The 25,779-nt window shown below is 37.9% G+C and overlaps 1 protein-coding gene and 1 long non-coding RNA gene across 5 annotated transcripts in view; one reads left to right on the top strand and one right to left on the bottom strand.

Moving 5' to 3' along the window:
• Positions 1–2,538: 2,538 nt before the first annotated feature.
• LOC124258952 lies at positions 2,539–17,296 on the top strand. The gene is made up of 3 exons (XR_006893716.1): positions 2,539–2,609; positions 2,645–2,659; positions 17,286–17,296. It is a non-coding gene; the product is annotated as an uncharacterized LOC124258952 (long non-coding RNA).
• The window catches only part of LOC124258946 (hormone receptor 4-like), a 56,375-nt gene continuing 34,202 nt past the window's right edge, over positions 3,607–25,779 (bottom strand). For all 4 annotated transcript variants that reach the window (XM_046693014.1, XM_046693015.1, XM_046693013.1 and 1 more), the window contains exons 2-6: positions 14,201–15,154; positions 10,905–11,053; positions 8,543–8,604; positions 5,463–6,459; positions 3,607–4,732 (exon numbers count right to left, since the gene is read on the bottom strand). In XM_046693014.1, coding sequence (XP_046548970.1) covers positions 4,533–4,732; positions 5,463–6,459; positions 8,543–8,604; positions 10,905–11,053; positions 14,201–14,571 — 1,779 coding nt within the window. In that variant the 5' untranslated portion in view covers positions 14,572–15,154 and the 3' untranslated portion in view covers positions 3,607–4,532. The remainder of the gene's footprint in view (positions 4,733–5,462; positions 6,460–8,542; positions 8,605–10,904; positions 11,054–14,200; positions 15,155–25,779) is intronic.

The raw sequence follows: 25,779 nt of genomic DNA on the forward strand, positions 1-25,779 counted from the left end.
CAATATTTCCATCACTTAAAGACACTGAACAATGAAATATATCTACAGTCGTGAAATGATATGAAGTACAATGATCAAAATATACAGATATTACAATGGAAACACTAAATATACTGATCATGAGATCAAAAGTTTGCTGCAAACACGAGAGTTATCTCCCATTGAAAGTTATCTCCCTTTTAAGAACAGAAGGACAAAATATGGTAAAGACCCATTTTGGTTTATAGGATCTGCATTATTAAAGAATCTATCAAAACTTTCACAAATACTTATGAAAATTATCAGATGTGTTTATATGAATGAGTACCTTAGTACATTCCAACAATTACATGATTGGGATCTTTGAACATGAACAAAACGCCCTGATAAAGCTTTTAGTGAAAGGGGGTTTGACTTTAATACTTAGTCAATTTACTAATCTTGCTGTTGTGTCTTAAAACATTTCATCAAATTATTTGGTAATGTTTATGCACACATCAACATGAAAACAAAGCTTCAAAATGGGGTTTAGGTAAGGTGGGAACGCCTAGTGGTTAAAGTGTTCATCCATCACGCCGAAGGCCTGGGTTCGATTCCCTACATAGGCACAATGTGTGAAGTCCATTTCTGGTGTCTCCCGCTGTGATATTGCTGGAATATTGCTAAAAGCGACGTAAAATCCAACTCACTCACTCACTCACTCAAAATGGGGTTGTGCAGGACTGGCGTACAAGTCATTCATTTACCTCGTTTTTTAAGAGATGCCCATAAACAGCAATACCATTTGGTATAACTTTAATCTTGCTCACTGACAATACTTTTGTCTTGACTTGATGATACTATGTACTTGATGATAACAGAAATTAAACTTTCAAGGATCTTTTGTCAGTTATGTGAATATTATGCACCGGATAATTTTCATAACAGAATTTCAGATTTTTCCGCAGCTGTCAAATCTGACATTTCCAGAGGCAAAATGGGTGTTTATCCTATTTCATCCTTCCAGTAGCCTGTCCATGAGACAATAATGGTCCTATGCCCTACTAACACATATGAATACAAGAACATTCGTGCTCTGATTTCTACAACTAGATACACGATGTTACTGACATGTTTTTAAAACTATCATTTTTCAGTATAATGTCAAGGCACTTTACCCCCACTGTTATTGTGTGAAAAAGGAATATGACAATATATTTGAGATAATGTTTACCTACACAACAGAACAATGATTCCCTGTTAAAGTCACAACAATTTACATACACAAGCTCCTGCGTAAATATGGAAAAAACATCTTACAAAATATTCAACTCTGGACATACACAGAATGCATGTATGAAAAAGACATAAATGACACTTGAGAATTTTCCCCATTAAATTACATCTTATTCTCCAAGGAATAAAATCTTGATAAAATCAGAAACTAGTTATTCTCCAAAGAATAAGGTTGTTTTATCTTGAAACAACTTGAACACTCAACAAAATGCATTTTTCCCTATTTCCTAATTAATCATAACTTCTTAAAAAGTGTATCCAAGAGTTTATACCTGCATGTTTATTGAAAGGATACATTTTCAAAGTAGAACCATGTTTACAAGTATCCTTTCATGTAAGAAAAATGGTTCATATACCCATGAAGATACAAGTTAGACTTGGTCTGCAGCTACTCATGCCAGTTTCTATGCTAAGGTAAACCCAAGAAAATAGTACAGTGGTACTGATTGCGTGAACTTTCTAAAATTCTAAGATGAGACAACACTACAGTCCTTTTGTTTTTTTCAAATTTCTAAACCAATTACAAAAAATTCAATAACTCATAAATTTACATACCAAATGTGAAATCAACAATGTTATCACTTACTTCCAAAGATCTACATGTTCATAACTGGAATACTGTTCAAATTGCCGTGATTTTGTTTTGTTTTATGAAGAAGTTAGTCTTTTTTATGAACTTACAAATAAATAAAATAATAATGAGCTCTGTTCAAAAATGAGTCAAATCCTACTACAACCTGCTGGTATTAACAAATGTTACATGTACAATACATCATCAAGGTACAGTGCTCCTCTTTTTAGAATTATAGGAGAACTAAAACAAGACGCGTTGCTGTCATCAATGAGAGTTTTGAGTTACGACTGACTGACGAGGGGCTACGACCCTTGACATCAATGAATATGGGGAATGTCAGATGATCTATAAATGTATTGTATTGATTTCAGCTAGCCATGAGACTACACATCAAACAAAGCCAGAAATAGAATTGTCTGTTAAGAGCATTACTTGATAAGCCGAGATCTCCAAGGTGTGGCTGAGCCTCATCTACGGACTTAGGGCGTGTCCACAATGGTTTTACAATAACTCTATTATTTTTTCAGCTAGATATTACTTTTGAACCAGGCAATATCTAAGAGAACTTAATGAGTTATTCTATAAAATATATATATAAGTATGTATAGTTAAGAGTCAATTCAACTTCCTCACATTTTGTAATAATGTACTTACATTCTGGACAAAGAAATTCAACCTAACATATCAATATTTCTGATTGTGATTTTTGCTCCTGTTCATGGATCCTGTGAACCATAAAATACAAACGTGGCTTATGTCATGGCCTGCCCACTTGGGTTGTGTCTGCCTTACGCGTGTGGTCCTGGTTACATATAGAAGACTAAGGCCTGAGTTTGGTTTTATGTGTGGTCCTGATTTCCAGCTACATCAATGGTAGGGTTTTTATAGAAAGAAGGATAGGTAGATAGGTATGTTTTGAGGTTATTGTTTTTAACAATTTAGATCTATAGTTCAATAAGGCAACAAAAATTGTAAAAAGCTGTGCTGTGCTTTGTGTCTGTAACATTTTATGAGATATAATTTCCTGTCATGTACTTGTCTCAAGTTAAAATGTATTTAGATAAACAAAAATTTCTAAGAGTGAAGCTTAAATCTGTCTTAAAGCTTTAAGAGACAGAACAACTTGTTTAATATAATGAAATCTGGTTTAAAAATTTGTACTTAATGATTTTTATTGTAATTGTTTACATTAGCATGTGATAGTTTTGTTAATCATTTTATACACACAGCTATCAAAATTTTCAAAATTTGATCTTTTCCTTTGCAGAGAACTTTGTAAGTTCTGACAAGGTTGCTAATGGATACAAACAGTATTAAAATCAAAAACACAATATTTTAATTAGCCAAAAACATTTGTAATTAGTAATTACCCCATTAAAGTATTATTAAGTGCATACACATCCTCACTTTCATGAAACTGTTTGAGATTTTCATGACAATTTGTCTCTGCCATGCCAGTGTTTTTTACGGTATGTTAATGTATGACCTGTCTATAGCCATTAATTTCCTTTTAAATTGGAACTACAAGTTTGTCCCTGTTTAAACCACAAGATATATTTTGTTGGCTTACTTACACTAGTGTCAGCAGAGTTTTATTGTTTGCTCAACTGGTCTATACAGCCTGCTTTTGGAGCGAGTAATCTGGTCTATACAGCCTGCTATTGGAGCGAGTAATCTGGTCTATACAGCCTGCTATTGGAGCGAGTAATCTGGTCTATACAGCCTGCTATTGGAGCGAGTAATCTGGTCTATACAGCCTGCTATTGAGCGTAAGTAATCTGGTCTATACAGCCTGCTATTGGAGCGAGTAATCTGGTCTATACAGCCTGCTATTGGAGCGAGTAATCTGGTCTATACAGCCTGCTATTGGAGCGAGTAATCTGGTCTATACAGCCAGCTATTGGAGCGAGTAATCTGGTCTATACAGCCAGCTATTGGAGCGAGTAATCTGGTCTATACAGCTAGCTATTGGAGCGAGTAATCTGGTCTATACAGCCTGCTATTGGAGTGAGTAATCTGGGTTTAACACAGCATTGAACAATATTTCAGTTACATCACAGCACGCCAGCTTGATGCAGGAGGACCACCCTGAATGCGGGTCTTCGACGTTTGCCCTTTCTGTGAAAACCATAGTCTAGGCATGGTGCTGACAAACCCACTAACTTCTATCATACCAAATATGGGATTCGAACCCAGAAAACTAGGAACTAGCATGCTAAATGAAGGATTGAATGAACTTGCAGATTTACACAGCCAATGATTTGGATTAACACATAATGGTTATCTCCCTTTGCCTGAACTTGTTTACAATACACTAGTCTACAGCGACCCATCAGATGAATTCAGCCTTCATTGTTCTCTGTAGTATAGATTTAACATATATATTTTATAATTGATGATAGGAGTAAAAATGAGATTGTCTTGTTTAAATCGGAAAACTATCATCACTGTATAAAACATTTCTATCACATGTGACATATATGTAAATAAATTAGCAGAAACTTCATTTCTGAAAACATTTTTGTAATAACAATTTCAGATAACTATACAAGTTCATGTGAAATATTTACAAACAGATCATGTATCGACATCAATGTACGTGAAATTTACAAAACTTTTAACAATGGTCTTCATCACTTTCCATAAAAAACACCATCTTGTCAGATTGTCCAGGAAACAACAGACGTACAGAGAACACAATGATTCAAGAGTTGAGGAGGAATGGGATATATATCATCTTGCTCTTCAGGAGGAGGGAGGATGCAGCTTGTATCTGTGGCAACTGCAGCAACAGCTCCCCGAAGCGGTTTGGTTCGTTGGGATAATGTGTGTAGACGTACGTCTGCAGCCCGGTCATGTAGCGGTCCTGCACCTTCTCCATAACCTGACTGGGATTTGCATCATCTACACGAGGAAACAGGAGATTAGGGGTGTCACAAGGTAGCAGCAGTGGGAGCCGGACTAACTTTCCAAGCCTCACCACATAAACACACTTATTCTTATGTATCTTTGAGCTCGTCTCACAATGCAAACTTTATTTTCACGACTATTTATTTCTTTTTGTATGGGTACCATACATATTTCAACACATACTTTCATATATATATACATATATGTAGTACATATACTGTACACATGTTACTTTGCTTATACATGGTATGCATTTTCATTCAAATATACCAAATACAATATATATAATTAAGTAAATTATGTAAAACAGATTATATGAAAAGGCCGTGGCATACAGACTTACAACCTACTGATTTATTATGAACTGTGGAAACTTATAGTGAGCTTGAAACTTGCCATGAAATATAGACTTGTCCTGAATTTCAATAATGAATTCTAGAGACTTATCATGAACTATAGAGACTTGCCATCGTGAATTCTAGAGATTAATCATGAACTATAGACTTGCCATCATGACTTCTAGAGATTTATCATCAATAGAGACTTGCCATCATGAATTCTAGAGACTTATAGTCATAGAGACTTGCCATCATATAATACAGACGTTTCATAAACACCTGTAATTTCCGAGACTAGTCATCATGAACTTAGGAGGCATGTCATCATCATGGTAATCATTGGGTCTGTCCAGGATCAATGAGACACAAGAGTCAAGGCTACTTACTGTGATTTAACAGAAGGATGATCTGCAGGCACACATATTCCTGGAGTGACAGTGACATCTGGTAGAATGATGACATGATGTGGGTCACCTTCTCCATCACGTCGCCAATCTCGGAATGCAGCTGGTCGATGGAGAACGACTTCCCAAAAGTGTTGTTCAGATACCACTGCATTTTCTGCATGTTACGTTGGTACAGGTCATTGTACGATGGAGTCTCATCTTCGGGCTTTGTATTCACGGCTCCGTACGCTGTCATTATCAGGAGCAGAAGCTCATGCCATTTGTTGGTTAGAATCTGAGACTGAACATCCACAGGGATTTCCCTATAGAATGGCAGCTGTCTGATCCATTGGACCAGCTTCACAACAATATCGTCCCCGATTTTACACAAGGTCTGAGCTACGGAGTCCTCGCTGCCTGCGAACTGGTCGATGCGATACGATTCCGCAATGCCCAGTAAAGAGTCAACATGCATGAGTTCATCTATGAGATGTTCTGAGTCAGGATTGCTGTTAGGGCTGAGAGCTTGGTATGACGTTGACGACGTGTTGGACACGGGGGACAACAGAGCTGTGCTCTGGTAGGAACCTGGGGAGTCCATGAACGATCGCTCATCACCATGCGTGTGACTGCTATCATCAACACTCATGCGAGACTCAGTGTCAGTATGGACTTGCGTATTCAGAATGCGGAGCTGTGTGTCACTTCTCCGATCGTACATTTCACTTCCTGGGAACATGTGCATGTTTTCTTTTATCGTCATCGGCGGTATGGCATTTCTCATCACAAGAGCTTGTGAGTTTTTCACAGAGTGAGTCTGATTGAGTGGCATGTTCTGAGATCTCTTGGCAACAGCTGGCCAGTTTATCGGTTCCTTGTAACTCCCGGTAACTGCCTCTGTGGCGATTTGACCATCGCAATTCACCTTGATCTGTGCCACTCTTTGCTTGTACATTCGCCCACTTGCATCACGCCGCTTATGTTTCTTGTACTTTACCTTAGAGAGAAACAAATTGTTAGACATCATGATCAGTTAGTGGAACTCCTACCGACACTATGGTCAAACATGTACATGATGAACACTCAATTTTTATTAAGTTTTGAACATATTTTTAATAGTTAATACTTTTAGAATAAATCTGCAAAATAAAACAGATTCTTTGCATGCAACTTTTCTCTCTTCTGTCTATGTGCAAGGAAAAACTAGAATTTTTTTATTTTATGCCAACTAATTACTTACTCATGAAATATACCCAAGTTTCTAGCCTTTAGATCTTATTATTACATACCCATATAATCTTATGATAGCAATACAGCCATGCAATAGGCTTAGGTGAATTCCATATTACACTCCGATTTCCGTATTGCATGGCTGCCTGATTTTCCCACTGTTCGGCTGTACTCAGATCCTTCCATTAACATCATAATAAAAACATTATTTAGGTCATTGGTATTCCCATTTTAATGTGATCTCTACTTAAGAATTTGTTTTGTGTCAAATATTTTTTCTGTATTGTTTCTTTGTGATCAGATCCCTTGATTGTTGACGTCAACTGGAGTAATACTATCTCAAGTATGTATACATGTAAGATACGTCATGTGCGATACAGAGTCATACTCAGATCATGGTAACCTCAATGTGAAAGTTTCAATAGTGAAGTTAGAGTTAGATTAAAACAGTCTGTATTATTACGAATTGGTACGTAACAAATATAGGACTGAAAGATGTCATGCAAGGATAGAAACAACTCGTTCCTCGAACTCATTTCGAAGACAACTTCTTGACTAATACATAAGGTCCAAACAATCAAGTATGACGTTCAATAATAACGTGTAAAATTAGTTTAAAACAGTCTGGGTATGCAATAAATAAAGAATGTGACACTGAGTGAGTGAGTGAGTTTAGTTCTATGCCGCACTCAGCAATATTCAAGCTATATGGTGGCGTTCTGTGAATAATCGAGTCTGGACCAGACAATCCAGTGATCAACTGCATGAGCATCGATCTACGCAATTGGGAACCAATGACATGTGTCAACCAAGCCAGCGAGTCTGACCACCCGATCCTGTTAGTCCCTGTTACGACAAGCATGGGTTACTGAAGATCAATATTCTAACCCGGATCTTCACGGGTCTGTGAGGATAAAAACAACTCATTCTTCTAACTCATTTTTCCCTTTCCAATGACATCTTCTCGTTCAATACGTAAGGTCCAAATCACACGTATGAAGTTCTACATATTGATTACATCAGTGAGTTGACAAGGTTTTAAAAGCATTTCTGTTTAAACTGTAAAGTTTTTTATCCTTCATTGTGTTACCAGACCCATCGGTGAATATCATTTCTTCAAGCATACACAATTTCAAGGGTTGCCCGCTTCCTTTCACGGAGGCTGACAATATTCTTTTTTCAGGTTTTTATTACAAATTTCGTATGTTGATAATATATACATTGAAGGTGTTCCAGCCTTCATGATGTGTTCATCATATTTTTTGTGGTGTCATCTAACGTATACTATCACAAGGTATGGATGACAGAAAACATGAATTCTATGATCATTTTTCTGGCAACCGGAACATTATTTTAACCTATGCTTTTAATCTTTATTATGTAATCAATATCACACCATAGCAGAAGGATTAGAAAGCATGAAAATAAGTGCAAAAACAAGAGTCTTCAAAAAGAGACATTTTTCAAATCATTCAGAAAAGTTCAGCGTTGGTTGGGTGATGGGTTTAGTAAATGGGAAACATGCTGTCACAGGGGCGGGACTTTAACCAGCACATGAAACAGGATTGATAGAAAGGTTAATGTTACACAGCTTTTGAAATATACAATTAAATATAATCAAAAGTGCAAAAAAAATAGACCAAAAATAAATCATGCACATTTCAATCATGCATCCCCCAAAAAAAAAATAAATAAAAATAATGGATTAATGGTTACCCTAACCCCCTAATCTATCTTTGTGAAAGGGCACCCTAGGCTATCCAGTGAGTGCATAAATAAATCATCTGAATCAAGCATAAGACAATGACAGAACTGGTATAGGAGACTTGGTTTAATGGTGGAACACTTACCTTGTAGAGGTTGTACACTGCTCCTGAGTTTCTACCACCTGGCATTCGGTCTTCTCGCACAGCTGGAAATATCACACATCCATTAGGTTTGTGTCAAGTTGCATTTGTACACTATAAGCCTGACTAATAGACTCGTATGGACGGTAGGGGTGCATGAAAGAATAGGTCGATGGCTGGAAACGTGGGATGTTATGGTGAACTCAGCTGAAAAGGTGCCGATGGAAGGATCGATTGAGGTGGATGGGTGGAGATGGTGCGAGGGTACTGGTGAAGTGGACAGATGGAAAAGGTGTGAGTGAGTGAGTGAGTGAGTGAGTTTAGATTTATGCCACTTTTAGCAATATGCCAGCAATATCACAGCAGGGGACACCAGAAATGGGCTTCACACATTGTACCCATGGGAATCGAACCCAGGTCTTCGGTGTGCCGAGCGAACGCTTTAACCACTAGGCTACCCCACCGTCCAGGAAAAGGTGGGAGGGTTGGGGAGGTGGATGAGTAGAAATGGTGGGAGATTGAGATGAGGTTGATGATTGAGAATGGTGCATAATAGTTTTTACAGAAATTTTGGAAGCAGATGGTGAATGAAAGGGTGATGTAGATAAGTGAAGAAATGCGTTGGCTGGTTGACATGGCTGGGATAATGGGTGCGTATAGTTGAAGTTGAACACCTAAGCATGGTGAACAAAAAAGCAAGGTCGATGGGTTGTATGGTTAATGGGTGTGGTTGGGTGGAGCTGCTGAACGACTTTTTGAGGCGAGATATGACAACAATTACAATGTACATGATTTCTTTGCAAATTATTATTCAGATTAGCCAAAGGTAACAATAATAATCATAAGCATCCAAGTGTTAGTGATAAATGTATTGTTCCCTGTTTCAACCAGGAAGCGTGATATAGGTCAAGCGGCCAATGACCCACCGGAGATTGTACAACAATGTGCAACTATGTCTGTTTCCGTAACACTGTTTACAAACAAACATTCCTCCAGGCATTCGCTACATGTAAACGCCTAAAGACCAAACATGACAATGGATTTCAGAGAAGCCCACATTTGAACTACATTGTTTAGACTTTGTGAGAAGCAGCTTCGAGCCAAACAATGACTGGTCCCCAGCTTAGTGTTAATCTGAGGCCTGATATGGAGAATATTAAACAAACTAAGGCGGATATTTGTCAAGTCTAGTCCAACACCTTTCGCTCCAAACATATAATAGGAAGTGTCACATTTCCAGAGACACGGCTCTGATTGTGTAGAAATTTGCTCGCAACCAAAGAAACGTTTCGCCGACAGTGTTTGTCTTTAGCGACCATAATTGATTCAATCGTTTCCACCCATTTCTAAACAGAAAATTCTTGACACGATTTACAAAAGGAAATTGGGGAACTTGTATTCAAACCTCTTGAAATCTGTTGTTCTACAGATTGTTTATTGAATAGAGAAGAATAACATGAAACACTATGTAAAGAAGAACATGAAATGCCACCTCAAGAAATCATGCCGATGGTGACAGCCGTTGAATATTGAATTTTAAAATGTTTTTCATCAAACAAAACATTTTATGAAAGATTTTTTATTTCAATGCAATTACTGATTGAGCAATATCTCCCTTTTTAATATTACCCATTGAGTGAGTGAGTGAGTGAGGGTGAAAAAGAATGGTTTTACGCCACCTTTAACGATATTATTCAGCAAGATCAAAGGGGGGACACCAGAAATGGGCTTCACACATTGTACCCATATGGGGAATCAAACCCAGGGATTCAGCATGACGAGCGAACGCCTTAACCACTAGGCTCCCCACCACCCCTTATTAGCCATTGAAGGGATAAAGGTCTAGAGTTACGACCTTATAATATTTGTATGTGCAGTCCAGAAATTCTTAATGTTGACAGGCGAGGTTAACCACTATGATATCACACACCTTCAATGTTGAACCAATATGACATGACATTATCTATTGTTCATGACACATATTGATTATATTGTGTCACATGAACCAGAGGCTGTGTAAGCATAGGACTTTATATTTTCTTAATTTTCTTTATTAAAATGAAAATGAGTTAAATTAAGATTAGCCTACTCACAAAATCTGGCGGACTATGCCACTGATTTCGGACATCTTGTCCAGAAGGGTGATTGGGTAGCTTGGCAGTTTTTTTTCTCTTGTCACGCCAATGACCTGGGTTCGATTCTCAACATGGGTACAATGTGCGAACCCCATTTCTGGTGTCCCCTACCATGAAAATACTGGAATATTGCAAAAGGTGGCAAAAAACCTCATTCACTCACTCACTCTAATCCATAAGCTCACATGATCAAATTTCTCAATCAGTAGTCAGGTCATCCAACAACCTACCTGCTAGAACCATGCCCATCTGGAGACATTTCTTGAAGCGACAATACTGACAGCGGTTCCGCTGAGCCTTGTTGATTTCACAGTCGCCGTCAGACACACAGGTGTACACCCTCTTGTTCTGGACTGTCCGCTTGAAGAAACCCTTGCATCTGAAGTCAATTTAATAAATGTCAAACTCCCAAACCAGGAAATGGCCTCACAAAACTAGGACGATCATAACTCCCATACTTTAACATAGACTTATTTCAGTCGTAGTACAGAGATGATCGTAACTCCCATACTTTAACATAGACTTATTTCAGTCGTAGTACAGAGATGATCGTAACTCCCATACTGTAACATAGACTTATTTCGGTTGTAGTACAGAGATGATCGTAACTCCCATACTTTAACATAGACTTATTTCAGTTGTAGTACAGAGATGATCGTTAACTCCCGTGACTTATTTCAGTCGAGTACAGAGGTGATCGCGAACTCCCATACTTTAACGCCGAACTTATTTCAGCCAGAGAGATGATCGTGAACTCCCATACTTTAACGTCGATTTATTTCAGTCGTAGTATGGAGATGATCGCAACTCACATACTTTAACATAGACTTATGTCGGTCGTAGTACAGAGATGATCGTAACTCACATACTTTAACATAGATTTGTGTTGATAGTGTTACACCAGTTCTTTACCAGAAGCAGAATCTGCACTGAAGTACTCATTCATGAAATACAGGACGATGTCTGGACAAATGTCACCAAACATCCCCTAAAAATGCTTTCATAGTTAAAAAAATGCCCTGTCTTGTAGAAGTGACTTTCACCTCACTGATAACAGAAGGAGAAACATGTTTTCACATGTACAAGATTACTGCACAGAGTGCAATGTAACAACACAATATTGAAATATCACGGAGTTTAAAATATTTAAACCATCAAAGACAAATCTCTATGGAGAAGAAACCTTAAAACTTATATTGAAAAAACACCTGTGCACAGGAGATTAATCTCAAAATAAGTTAGTAAGTTAGTAACTCCATCACTGAACAAAGAGATGTATGCCTTGTATAGGTTTAGCAACTGGGTGGGACTCAAAAGGATATTATCCAGATTATTAGAAAATCTTTCGTGTTAGTCGCCTCTTACGACAAGCATGGGTTACTGAAGATCAATATTCTAACCCGGACCTGCACGGGTATATAACAAACTTGAACAGCATTTGCCTTTTACACTCTTTTTAAGAAACTTGGTAAAATACGTATTTGACAGAGAACACAATTGTAGTTGTTGTGATAATAATAAGTAAGAAATATAAGTTAAATAGCAATTGTTTCATACCATGTAGTGGACGAAATGCAATACTTTTGTACTTGTGTGAGTAAAAGTAATGACAAGTTATTGTCACTCAGCTACTCTGACTCAAAAACTAAGCTTGTAATGTTTTCCTATCAAAATATAACAAGAAGACCAAGTCATCAATATCCCCCTCAATGGTAGAATATTCTTCATGAATATGTCAACCAGCTATGGCAAATATTGTAATGTACACATAGACCCTCATCATTAAGATCTGTTGATACTGGAAATGGAGTGGTACTGTTGATTTATGTCATTAGGTTCTTGAATACCCACAAAGTGGAAGGAGAGTTCGCCACCAGACCTATCTATGTGCCAAGTTGGTGGGAAAATATTCAATGGTTTTAGAGTTCTGCTCCAAAAAAGAGCACCAACACCAATTTCAGTCTAAGTCAAACTTGTTGCCATGGAAATGCAAAAAAAATATTATATTCAGAAATCCAAAACTACCAATAGGCACCAGTTCACCACCAGACCTATCAATGTGCCAAGTTTGGTGAAGAAATATTCAACAGTTTTAAAGTTCTGCTCCAGAAAAGACAAATTTGCACAGACAGGACGGAGTCCATTTTAATACCCTTGCAAAATGTGTTCAGAGGGCAATATATATAAACATGCATTTTTTCCAAAACCCAAATTAATTATTCTTATAATCCATCTGTGTAATACTATTACATAATATAGGTCAGTAATGTATTTCAAAGGGCTACTTCTATTTTTGCTCACTATTCAAATAGTGAGGAAAACAATCCTTAAGAATGAAAAAGTCATCTTTGCAATCAAAGTATTCTCACCAAGAACAAACACCAAAATAAGGGCACCTGCAACAAATTCTGAACTCTCTAAATTCAAAATAGATTGTCACCTGTCTTATTCAAAAATGCTTTTCTCTGAGTTATTTTTGTATTTCAAAGACACTTCCGCAGTTCTTGGCATTCAATGTGCCTTGTTTTTATGGACCTATGGTTTAGCATGTCTTACATTTGGGTTGGAGTCTAACAGTGACCCTGTGTTAGCTCCACCCCATGTCGACGCTCTGCTTTCTTGGCAAATATAAACAGTGCTGGCGGCCTTGGTGTGGCTATGCCTGGGAGCCTCTAATACCTTGGCCTGGGCTTGTAAAGACGGTAAAGGAGCACATTAACTTATTTCATTGGGTAACGGATTTCAATTACCTTAACTGGCTCAACACTGGCTGAGAATAACTTTTTCTTTTCCTGAATATTCCCTAAAGAGTATTTGGGGATTTTGCTTGAGCCCAAACCAAAAACAGTTTTGCCCCAGGGACTGGATTTAGTTAGTGATAAAAGACACACAAATATTTGCAATTTCTTTCAAAGACCTTGGTGAAAGGTCAGTATTTGCTTAGTCCACAAAAGGATCATTTTTCTTGGTTTACATATCTGCTGACCTTAGAGTTTGCAATACATTTCACAGCACATACCCAAGTTTTGCAATATACTGCAATACATTTCACAGCACAGACCTAAGTTTTGCAATATACTGCAATACATTTCACAGCACAGACCTAAGTTTTGCAATATACTGCAATACATTTCACAGCACAGACCTAAGTTTTGCAATATACTGCAATACATTTCACAGCACAGACCTAAGTTTTGCAATATACTGCAATACATTTCACAGCACAGACCTAAGTTTTGCAATATACTGCAATACATTTCACAGCACAGACCTAAGTTTTGCAATATACTGCAATACAATTTCACAGCACAGACCTAAGTTTTGCAATATACTGCAATATATTTCACAGCACAGACCTAAGTTTTGCAATATACTGCAATACATTTCACAGCACAGACCTAAGTTTTGCAATATACTGCAATACATTTCACAACACAGACCTAAGTTTTGCAATATACTGCAATACATTTCACAGCACAGACCTAAGTTTTGCAATATACTGCAATACAATCCATGGGACACTCACCCTTCACATGTGATGATTCCATAGTGCAGACCTGTCGCCCTGTCATTACAAATGGCACAGATCATTTGTTCTTCTGGATCAGAATCATAGTCTTTGTGCTCTGACTGGTCTGTCGAGCGGTCATTTGGGCGAATGTCCTTTTCAGCCAAGTGACCGCTATATACAAACTTGCCGTTCGTATAATGAGCAATAAAGTCTTGTTCCTTGCAGAACTTTTCATTCCCTGTTGCCTTTGAAGATTTGAAGTTACTTGAACTGTCCAGCTTTTGTGGGCTGGATCCAGATACTGGGTTTATGTGGCTTCCACTGCTGGTTGGGAGGTTGAATAGTGGCACATTTTTATCCATCATCGTCCCACTGCTTGAAAACATGAACCCAGTAGGGGGGCTGCAACAAACATAGGAGTTGACATGTTGGGCAGCGATGCGGCATCAACCCCGGCATGGTGCCCATGACCGGGATGAATCTCATCCCAGTGGGGACAAGTCCTGGTACCTGGGATACCCCATGATTTTGCAACATGTTCACATACGCTGGCGGAAAACCAAAATATGTCATTCCCATCGGCACGTTCTTGTTGTTCCCGCCTGGTTCAGAGTTCTTAATCTGCTGCGTGAAGTGATCAAACTTTCTTGCACTGTCATCTTCAGATGTTCGGCATGCTTTCAGTGGTGGTTCATCAATGCTGCGTCTGTCACTGGTGTCACTGGCACGATCAGATATATAGGCACTGTCTACACTTTCACTGCTCACGTCACTCTGACGGTCACAGTCGCTCGACTCGTTCAGTTTTATGTTGTGTGTTCCAGAATCAGTGTCGCTTCCAAAAATGTCCTGAACACGCTTCCTCTTGAGTTTGAAATCTCGGAACATGCTGGGTGCTCGGTACAAGGACTTGTCACATCCACTCGTCTCCATTGGGAGATGATATCTGCTTGATACAAAGGCTGTCATCTGAAACAAAAGAATACAATGTCAAAAACGCTATCAGTAAGCTCAAATGGCTATATTAAAACAGAGAATCTCAGGCAAGTGAAACAATATCAAATATAGACCACCGTTACTTGATAAAAGTCTAAGCCAAACTATACTAAGTGGCTTACCAAAGATTAAAACATTGTATCGACAAGTGTTGATATAAAAAGACATAAGGATGATATTCTATTTATCATCCAATGTCAATCTTAGAACTACAGTGGTAGAGACATCAGTGATGTCATTTGATTGTGACATCATTGTAACCAATGACATCATGGGTCAGAGTTTCATTGTAGCGACATCTCATCACAGTTATCACTAGATCTCACCCAAGCAACATCTCCTTTAGGAGCCAGTTTTGGATGATAAAACCATTCTAAACACTATTGTAGCCATCCAAGACAATCAGTCTGGGAATTGAACCTTACTAACAGAGCCCTAATTGCTGGTCCACCCATGGCCACATTGAAGTGACCACACAAAGCACCAGGATGCTATAATTATGCATGCACGTAACGTGATGTTTTCCAACAAATCTGAACTTCTCCTTCACTGTTAATCTCCAACTTGCATCTGTTCTGAGAATGTAAACACAATTTATGCCTGCAATGACATTTGTATAGCCTGAATCATAATGTACATGGTTTTCAAAGTGATGATGTTCTAGGAAGACCTAAGTACCATATTTCCTCTAATAACTGCCCAGGTATTAATACATGAAGCCAGCTCCAAGACTTAATAGTTTACAGACCATTCCGGTTGATAGCTTAGTTGACAGCATGTTATACTTGATGAGATGGATCAGTGCTCATAAAAATCAACATCCTGGGTGTCACTGTACAAAACAACCTTACCGCTACAATAGTTGTACGTCTGTGTTAAGGTATGAGAGTTACCTAAGTGTGAGATTGCTTTGTACAATGGCATCCTGTTCCACACTCAATTATTTACAGGTCAACGAGCTGGAGTAATGATAAGTGTGTTGGTAAACAAACAAACAAACTTGTATACTGAATACCCTTCAATTATTAGAATAAACATAGTAGTTCAGAAATAACTTCTCAGTTGACACAAGACAGTTTGCTGCCAGTTTCACGTAAATTAATGACACATTGCAGTAAAGAGTGACAGGAATATGTGCACAAAACCTTGAAATATCAACAGTCTGATAAAATGATGCTAAGAAAGCATGAAATCAGCTTCAATGAAAATATTTGAAACAGATCCGAGATCTGTCTATGTTCATAGGATCCTGACACATGTAAGGGAGGCAGCCACAAACCTAAATCCATGAAACTTGTCCTTTGAACATTAAGACTGAGACAAAGCCAAAGCCTTCAGTTCTTATTGCTAATACTGCAACAGCCTTTTCAGGGTTAAAATACTTGCTGACTCAACTGTGATGACGATATATTCAGATACCTTGAGTAAGTACCACTGGTAGGATCTCTCTCTGGCCACGAGTTAGTGAATGAGTTAAGTTTTACACCGCACTCAGCAATATTCCAGCTATATGGCAGCGGTCTGTAAATAATCGAGTCTGGACCAGACAATCCAGTGATCAACAGCATGAGCATTGATCTGCGCAATTGGGAATCGATAACATGTGTCAACCAAGTCAGCCAGCCTGACCATCCAATCCCATTCGTGGCCTCTTACGGCAAACATGGGTTACTGAAGATCAATTCTAACCCGGATGTTCACGGGTCTCTGGCCACAAGGGATCTTGAGGCCTGCACCTCATGGCGCTTAAATCGTAAGTCATTTTCTTGAAGGTTTAAATATTCGAACATCTTGTCATGGTGAAAACATCACTTTTCAGTTTTATGGTACACAAATATATAGATGTTGACAACACACAGATAATAACAGATTTAAGACGCGTATCAGTGGAGATATTTTGATTGATTTGATACTTTTTAAAATTTCTAAACAACACAATTCACAACTAATTAAATAATGACTAACTTGAAGCAAACTATGTTATAAATCATCATACAGATTCAACTGATCGACAACTACCTCTTTTTTTCTTTATTACATTAGAGTTTTTTTTAACTTAAATGAGTGAAAAAGGATGATTTTTCTTCGAGATTCCAACCATGAGCAAATATGTGTTACAAAGTGAATATTTTTATAAGTGCTCGAATAAATTCAAATCATTTAAGTGCTGAAATGAAAAAAAAATCAACTGCCCATGCATACTAGCATATACTGAACAGAAAAAGTAAAGGATCATGAACTATTGTGCATATACAATACACATTTAAGGAAACAAGGTCTGCAAAGAATTATGTATCCCATACATTGTTGCTTCTTTTTTAAAACATATGAGGAACATGGGTTAATCCGCAACTTCATATCTAACATACATACATACAATAACATAAGCTGATTTGGAAAAACAACAACAACAAAAACAAACTTGATTACGCAATCAACATGATATGTATGTTGTTGAACATCGCATGGTATACAATATATAGTTAAAAGGTTCAAGAATGCCATATAGGATATTCTTGTACGAGTCCTGATTAGTATAAAGTCTAGTCCATTGAGTTTTCACACTATATAAGATTGCTGAACAACTCTAGAATGCTATGTAGAAGACTTGTACAATTCCATGTTGGCATAAAGGCTTGTCAACTGAGCATTGACGGCATATAGGCCAGTCAGACATGACATCCAGCACGGAATAACTGCAAACTTATACAAGTAACTAGTTTGGTATTCGGCATACGACTATAAAAAAATATAAATTGTTGAGACAAGACATGGTAAAAAGTCCAGATGAATTCATTCAGATTGCATAACCAAAATTTGAGTTTTGTTAAAAAAAACGATCACGCAATTTTGTCATGTAAGAAGAATGCATTAATCACAATATCCAGCAGCTAACAAGAGACAGATATGGGGAGTATATTGAAGAGAAGTACAGATGAGGACCTACCGCCATTGTGTCCTGTACACTAGTATAGCCGATCTATAAGGTAAGCGGCAGCATCGACGTTATCCCAAGCCTTTCAACTTGACAATGACAATGCCAGCACTCGGACAGGGGAATACCTCAAACAGTGTTGAGCGTCCCTTCCGACACTGGGCGGTGGCGGAAGAGGAACCGTTTGCTTAATACCTTGATAGTAAACACCAACAAAAAGCCACTTTGTTGTGACCAAGAAAAGAGCCAAATGGCTGCTGGATTGGCAAACAGCGGCCAAGACCTCGAAATCCCTTGCTTCTAAACATAGGGCCTCACAGCCATTCCACAATTATTGACAGAAGACAACAAAACTCGACTGAAATGACAAACTGGTGACCTTGGATCAACAGTTCTCTCCCTTTGTCAACAGATGAGGGCGGGCCCATATTACACTGCTACAACAAGGATAGGTGGCAGCGCTGGCTTCTGTCGGTCCACAGTAGCCTGGATCTCGGCCATCCAGCGTCTATTTTAACAACTTGGTTTACACCCAATTTAAGTCAAATATGTCAAAGTCAATGACACCAGTAAACATGATAGCTGTGTCCACTCTCTCCCCGTTTCCTCTTCACCTTGACTAGCGATGACCTTCAAAACACTATATTCAAAATGGGTCTGAATAATGCAGAATCGATGTGGAACAAAATAAGTAACATCCTAAATTCCATGCTGCCATTAACTCATCGATTCCGTCTCCTGATAACCGCCAGTGTTTGACCCTGATCAGAAAGGTTAGTCGGAAGGACCAGCAGAGTGGGTGAGTGAGTATGGTTTTGAGGTGCTCTTAGCAATAGTCCAGTAATATGACACTGAGGGACACAAGAACATCACACGTTTATATTTAAAACGTGTGAGTGAGTGAGTTTAGTCTTACGCCGCTATTAGCAATATTCCAGCAATATCACAGCAGGGGGACACCAGAAATGGGCTTCACACATTGTGGGGAATCGAACCTGGGTCTTCGACATAACGAGCGAACGCTTTAACCACTAGGCTACCCCATCGCATATGGGTAACTGAACAAATGCCATTCAGAGGGTTACTGTTTTCAAACACTGATATCAGTTTGTATATTAAATAGGTCTGGCCTGATACAACTTCACAATACTATACTCACCATAATAAACATGGGTGCTTTATAGACCTGACAATACAAAGGAAAGTTTATTTTGAAATACACATGACAAGTTAAATCTCTTGTCACTGAGCGGAAGTGAAGAAACTTAGTTCAAACGTCTATGAAGCGAACATGTGTTTTAATAACGCCAACTCCGAATCATATACCCCTTCTGTGACTTTTTTCAGTAAAAAGTGTCTTACATACACATTAAATAGAGATTGCATGTGAATTTTGATTTTAGGATGGGAACTTCTAAAAAATTCTTTTACTAGATGATGGTAAGATTGATAAGTGGAGCAGTGCATGCAATATGGTGAGTACATTAATGGCTCATGCTCTCTTCGACTCTTGTCCAGTCTTACACGATGTGAATTGTTTTGTTCAGGTCCTGTCTCTTCATATCATTACTATTATCGCAGATTCTGTTGACCCTAAAATGTTTACAAATGTAATGGGCCTTTAATTATTCAGAGCTACAGATAACTTTTAGGGTCATTGAATTATGGACTCGTTTGTGTTCATTTCTATCCTAATTTTCCTTTGAGTAACCAAATAAATTGTACCTGCCTCACTAAAACGAAATTGGGTATTTTGCCATTTCCCATTAATTGTAAAAATTTAATAAAGATTAAATGTTGGTTTATGTGCTTGTTATTTACATTTGATCAGTAATATGAGAAACTATAAGAACGACTGCAAGTTGCCAGGTTCATGTGCTGAAATAGAACCTCTATCCTCAGTAACCTCCGAGCTAAGATATTAAATTTTTGTGTGTATGCATGTAAGATCAAAGTTTATTGAGTATTTCCAAAAGTTCAATCGTACTTGTACGAAACAAACTTAATAGGAATAAAGTTTTCACATAAATATTTACGTAATTTACGCAGATACGCATCTTATCTGTACCTCTGGTTATTCTATCATGCTGCATGTTACCTAAAGCATGGTCAGAATGAAATACACTACTGATCACATTACCTAACCTCAAATATGTACAAAGTCTGATACAGATTAGATTTAACATGCCACTGACTGATACACACTGTTGAGTCACGTGATTGTAAACCTGACCTTAACTAGCCCGTGAGTTGGGTATATAACGTGACACAGATAGACCTCCACCGCGCATGTGAAGGTCAGGGTCATGCCTGTACCTATCACCCACACACTTCAGATACACATCTGATATCAGCACACCTATCACTAGACAAATGTTTGTAAATATTCATGGCTGACGTCTGCTCTGACATATTGCATTAAAAACTGCTGAAAAACATAGTACTAGAAATATGTCCTGGGTTCAAAGATCAATATAATTGCCTACATTATCCAAACATTATCACTAGATTCACTACTGTTGTGGTTATGTAGAGGTGATAGTATTTCACTAGTGACAGCACTAAAATTGAACAAGCCTAACAATGTGAGCAAGGCTTAATACCCCTGATCAGGACTCCCATTTCAGCTGAACAATTGATAATGATTAATCTTGACAAAATACAAAATCTGTACTAAACTTTGAACAGCACCTTTCCTATACACAAGGACACCATTACCAAAATCTGAAAATCATCCATTAAATGATTGTGAACTTTTTTGGTTGAACAAGTTTGACACACAATTTATCCTAAGTTCAAGAGATGTAATTTGTGATAATTCTTGATAAATTGAAAATATCAAAATAAAACTTTGAAGAGCACTTCCCAAATAGATATGGTGGGTGATAACCAAATTTGAAAATAATCCTTTCAAATGTCTTTGGGTTATATTGTTTAAACACAAATTTCCATGGGTCTTTTTAAGTCTGAAATATGTAAATTGACACATCTCTTTAAAAAATTAGAAAATCAGAACCAAACAGTGCACTGCACCTCTCCTTTAGACAAAGAGGTTTTCCAAATTTCAGAAACATTCTGACCAATAGTTTTCAAGTCATTAGTTGAAAATACTATAATATAATAACCAAACATTGCACTGCAATTCTTCATTAGACAAAGAAGGTGGTTCAAGAATTTGAGAAAAATCAAAGAAATAGTTTTTAAATTATTTATTGAACAAAAATGTCTTTGGACGGTACCTACCTTATTGGTACCCATATACTCCCGACCTTCTTAGGTTGGAGTTATGAATCCCCAGATCATAAATTCCACAAACCAAGATAAAGCCTTGTGACTCAACAGATCCTGTTATCACTAATCTTGCTGGTCCAGTTTATGCACTTAGATGATAGCAATGGACTGCAAAGGTTCAGAAAATTCTTGGTCGTGATAAGAGTCATCTAGATCAGAATAAATTGTAAAGATACAGGTGCAACAACCTCAAGCCCTTCCCTGATGCAGGGTCAATAAACGGACAAGTCATACATGTTTCTTCCACAAATGTTCAAATACAACTCCTATTTTCAGGTAATGTATGCAGTAAACATAATCTTTTAATTTAATAATCTCATAATACACCAGCAGCTAAAAGACATCATTGAAACAAAATAATTATACATTTAGAAAACAATAGATAATCAGTGGTTGCCATGACGAAGAAAACCTGTGTATTTGAGGCACAAATTATCTCAAATACGCAGTGAATTTAGAAGCCTTTGTCATTGTTGACACAATGCTACTGGGCTGTTAGTTCAGATAATCTACAACTAAATGTTACCCAATTAACTGCTCAGTGCTGATTAAATACCTGACCTGCCGTACCTTGTTTTTTGTCGTAATTAAACAATCACAGTTGATGTCTTGATGTAAGTTCCAAACTGAAGTTGACTCACCAAAACATGTCCATGACTCCCTCTCATGACACCAGGGAGTCATGATGACTCCTACATTTATGCCTAGGACAAACACTGAAAACAATCCAGTGATCGACGTCATGAGCATCGATTTACACAATTGGGATTAGGACGATATGCTTCAACCAGTGGTAAAAATCTGAGACCCACTTGACTTCAGGCTTTCCACTCACATTAGCTGACATTCTGTGCTATTTTTTTTATGCCTAGGCAAACACTGGAATGAGTGAGTGAGTGAGTGAGTGAGTGAGTGAGTTTAGTTTTACGCCGCACTCAGCAATATTCCAGCTATATGGCGGCAGTCTGTAAATAATCGAGTCTGGACCAGACAATCCAGTGATAACAGCATCAGCATCGGCCTGCACAATAGGGAACCGATGACATGTGTCAACCAAGTCAGTGAGCCTGACCACCCGATCCCGTTAGTCGCCTCTTACGACAAGCATGGGTTACTGAAGGTTCATTATAACCCGGACCTTCACGGGTCACAAACACTGGATAATGATGGCATTTTGACATCAGGTCCTAAGCCAGACACTGACATAAACACACACTCACCCTCACACACACTGCTATGTAACTGTGATAATCTAGGGCCACAACAAATCCACTATGAGGTGAATAAAATAGATACGGGAATATATTTCTGAAAACCACAACACGACATAAGCTGATGATTTATTCCTTATATTCGGTCAAATGAAAACAAACAAATTATTCGACATGTTTTGATGATGCTGACAGCTTTAATTTATCACGATAATGACCATCAACCACATTCACTATCAAATGAAATATATAAAAATGGATATATTCCTTTTTTCATACCTCACTTTGATAAATAATCAATTCAACTTAAAAATTGGTTTTTAAAATTCATGAATATTCAATTATAGTGATCAACAAATTGAATTCATGAACTAACATGGCTCACCTCACCAAAGGTTCACTTCACAGCAGGACCGAAAATGCCATTTTTCACACGCGACTTCGCCAGACATGGGAACAACATTTGACACAACACTTCCACAGTCGTCATACTCACAGTCAATACACGTGCAGTGATACTTAAATACCGTTCACACACAGGCCATGGTTACCAAGCCAACTGGTACTCCATCAACCATTATGTTTGTCACGTCTAGCTTTTCTGAATGTGTGTTCAACTGTGGCCACTGTACATGACACAATCAATGATAGAACCTGCCAAAGATAGCACTGATACTGGTATCAAGCTCACTAGTCGTCGTATGTGTATCCACACTACTTCCTAAAGGATGAATAATCCTGAAACAATGCTGGTTAAAATCTCATATACCAAGCACTAAGATTTACTCTACAACAGTCTTTGTGTGCTGGCAATTTGGTGCCCGACTCTGAGGGTGTGGGTTCGAATCCCGGATGGGACTCAACCCAAAAAAGTACTAGAATTTGTCCTTACTAAGAAGGTGTAATCCCAAATATAACATATGTTGCTGTCTGGAGGAGGTTAAAATCTCATATACCAAGCACTAAGATTTACTCTACAAAAATCGGGTATGCTAACAGGGTACAATTTCATTTTGTTCCCTCGACCTGCACCAGCTTAAACCCGGTGAATCAATCAGGTTTTCAATCGAAATAATGGCTGCACCATGTTATCAACAATCCTATTGCCATCACCTACAAGTGACGATTCTTTATAAGCAGTGTGAGGGAGATATTCATTATAAACCAACTTCAATATCTCCAGAAATGCCCATATAACTCAATGCAGGGGTTCAAAAATCCCATCGCCTGATGCCCGGGACAAGTCAGTTTTCATTTTGGGCAATCAAATACATGGTATCGTACTTGTCCCTGGGCTACTAGATGATTTCCACTTAAGGTTTCAAACTGCAAATAAACTTGGATTTAATTTCAATCTGCTCAAAATTTAGCTATAAAATTTTGCAATGATAATAAAGTAGAGTTATCTTTCTTTGCTATTTATCACTTTTCAATAAATAGTCCAGTAAACATTAACATCAAATACCATGTTGATTTATTCTTTCATAATTCAGACAGTCATGATTATGTCATAGAATCAGGACAAGTGGAAAATTAGTCAGGACAAGTTACTCTCTTAAAGTCACTAAAACAATTGAACCCCTGCGATGTCTCAGAACTCTGTCTGATTTGATAGGTGGTTGCTTTTTAACCAACATTTTCATTCATAAATCAAATTTTTTTCAGATTGGCAAATAATATTATCCACCATTACAAGTAACACCTGACATACACAGTGGCCCCTGACCTTCAATGAAATGTCACAAGATCATGTACACTGTGTTGTCCACGTAACTAATTTGTGAGCATGAAAAAAAAATACTTTTCACAATTTTTGGTTCTGGTAATTGATTCACCTGATACACTAAATAGAAGACTTATTCAGGGATGAGAATGGGTGTGAGTGAAAAAAAGAGGAAAATGAGCCCGGGGTCTTGGTGGCCGCAGGTTTAGGAGATTCACAATTAAGCCCCCTGCATGATCAAATCTGTGAACTTCCAGGATCCGCAGAAAATAATCATCACTGCTTATTTCATACATGAAATTTATACCAATAAACCAACTGCCATGAATTCTGGTGGAAAATGTTTCCTGGTGTCACCTGACAATACAAGTTACCTGCACTGGTGTCGACTGGATATAGCAAAACCAATCCCTGACGGATCACTAAGACAGACTCTTAAATACTGCGTGTCAATGTGGTTAAAATCCCATGATGACGAGGACCAACTCTACAACAGTGAACACTAACACTGAATCTTCCACACTGTCTCTTGGGAAGCGTATTTTGGTCTGACTGTCACTAAATATATCAAACACAACAGTCTCTGCAGAAGCCTTATAAGGCTATGTCAGTTTACATATCAGCTTAATATAACATAGGTCGATCATCCGAGTGAGCGGCTCACTGGGTTTTTCATATGTCCAGCTGAGTGAAGATCTAATAGCATTGTCCTTTTTTCCAAAGGTCCAATTGTTTGTTTATTCAATTAAATCTCAATATGCCTCACTGTTCAAGTTTTTAGCTATTAAATCAGACAGCAATCTTGCAATAAAAATTAACAATGGAAACATGTTTCTAAATATTTTCAAATAGATTCATGGAGTCAAAGTGAGTAAATTGTGTATAATGCCGCTTTTATCACAATGTCAGTTTTAGCACAGAATGTGAGCTAACGTGAGTGGAAAGCCTGAAGTCAAGTGGGTCTCAGATTTTTTACCACTGGTTGAAGCATATCGTCCTAATCCCAATTGTGTAAATCGATGCTCATGACGTCGATCACTGGATTGTTTTCAGTGTTTGTCCTAGGCATAAAACTTTTAGGAGTCATCATGACTCCCTGGTGTCATGAGAGGGAGTCATGGACATGTTTTGGTGAGTCAACTTCAGTTTGGAACTTTCATCAAAACATCAACTGTGATTGTAAAATAACGACTAAAAACAAGGTACGGCAGGTCAGGCAGGGCTCCAGATAAGGGCCGTATCGGTGTATGTACGGATATATAATAAGCACGATACGGTAGGAAACAATTTTAAAAACGTAGCAGATATGGACCACAGCAATGGTGTACGGTTTCAGAATCATTTACAGACGTACTTATCTGAAAAAGTATTGTTTGTATTGTTTACTGACCTGTTTACACAAGAGTAGCAATGCTGTGGTGCATATATGAAACGAAAC

This window comes from Haliotis rubra, unplaced genomic scaffold, assembly GCF_003918875.1.
Source record: "Haliotis rubra isolate DU_JTF1 unplaced genomic scaffold, ASM391887v1 Scf703, whole genome shotgun sequence".
Classification (NCBI taxonomy): domain Eukaryota; kingdom Metazoa; phylum Mollusca; class Gastropoda; order Lepetellida; family Haliotidae; genus Haliotis; species Haliotis rubra.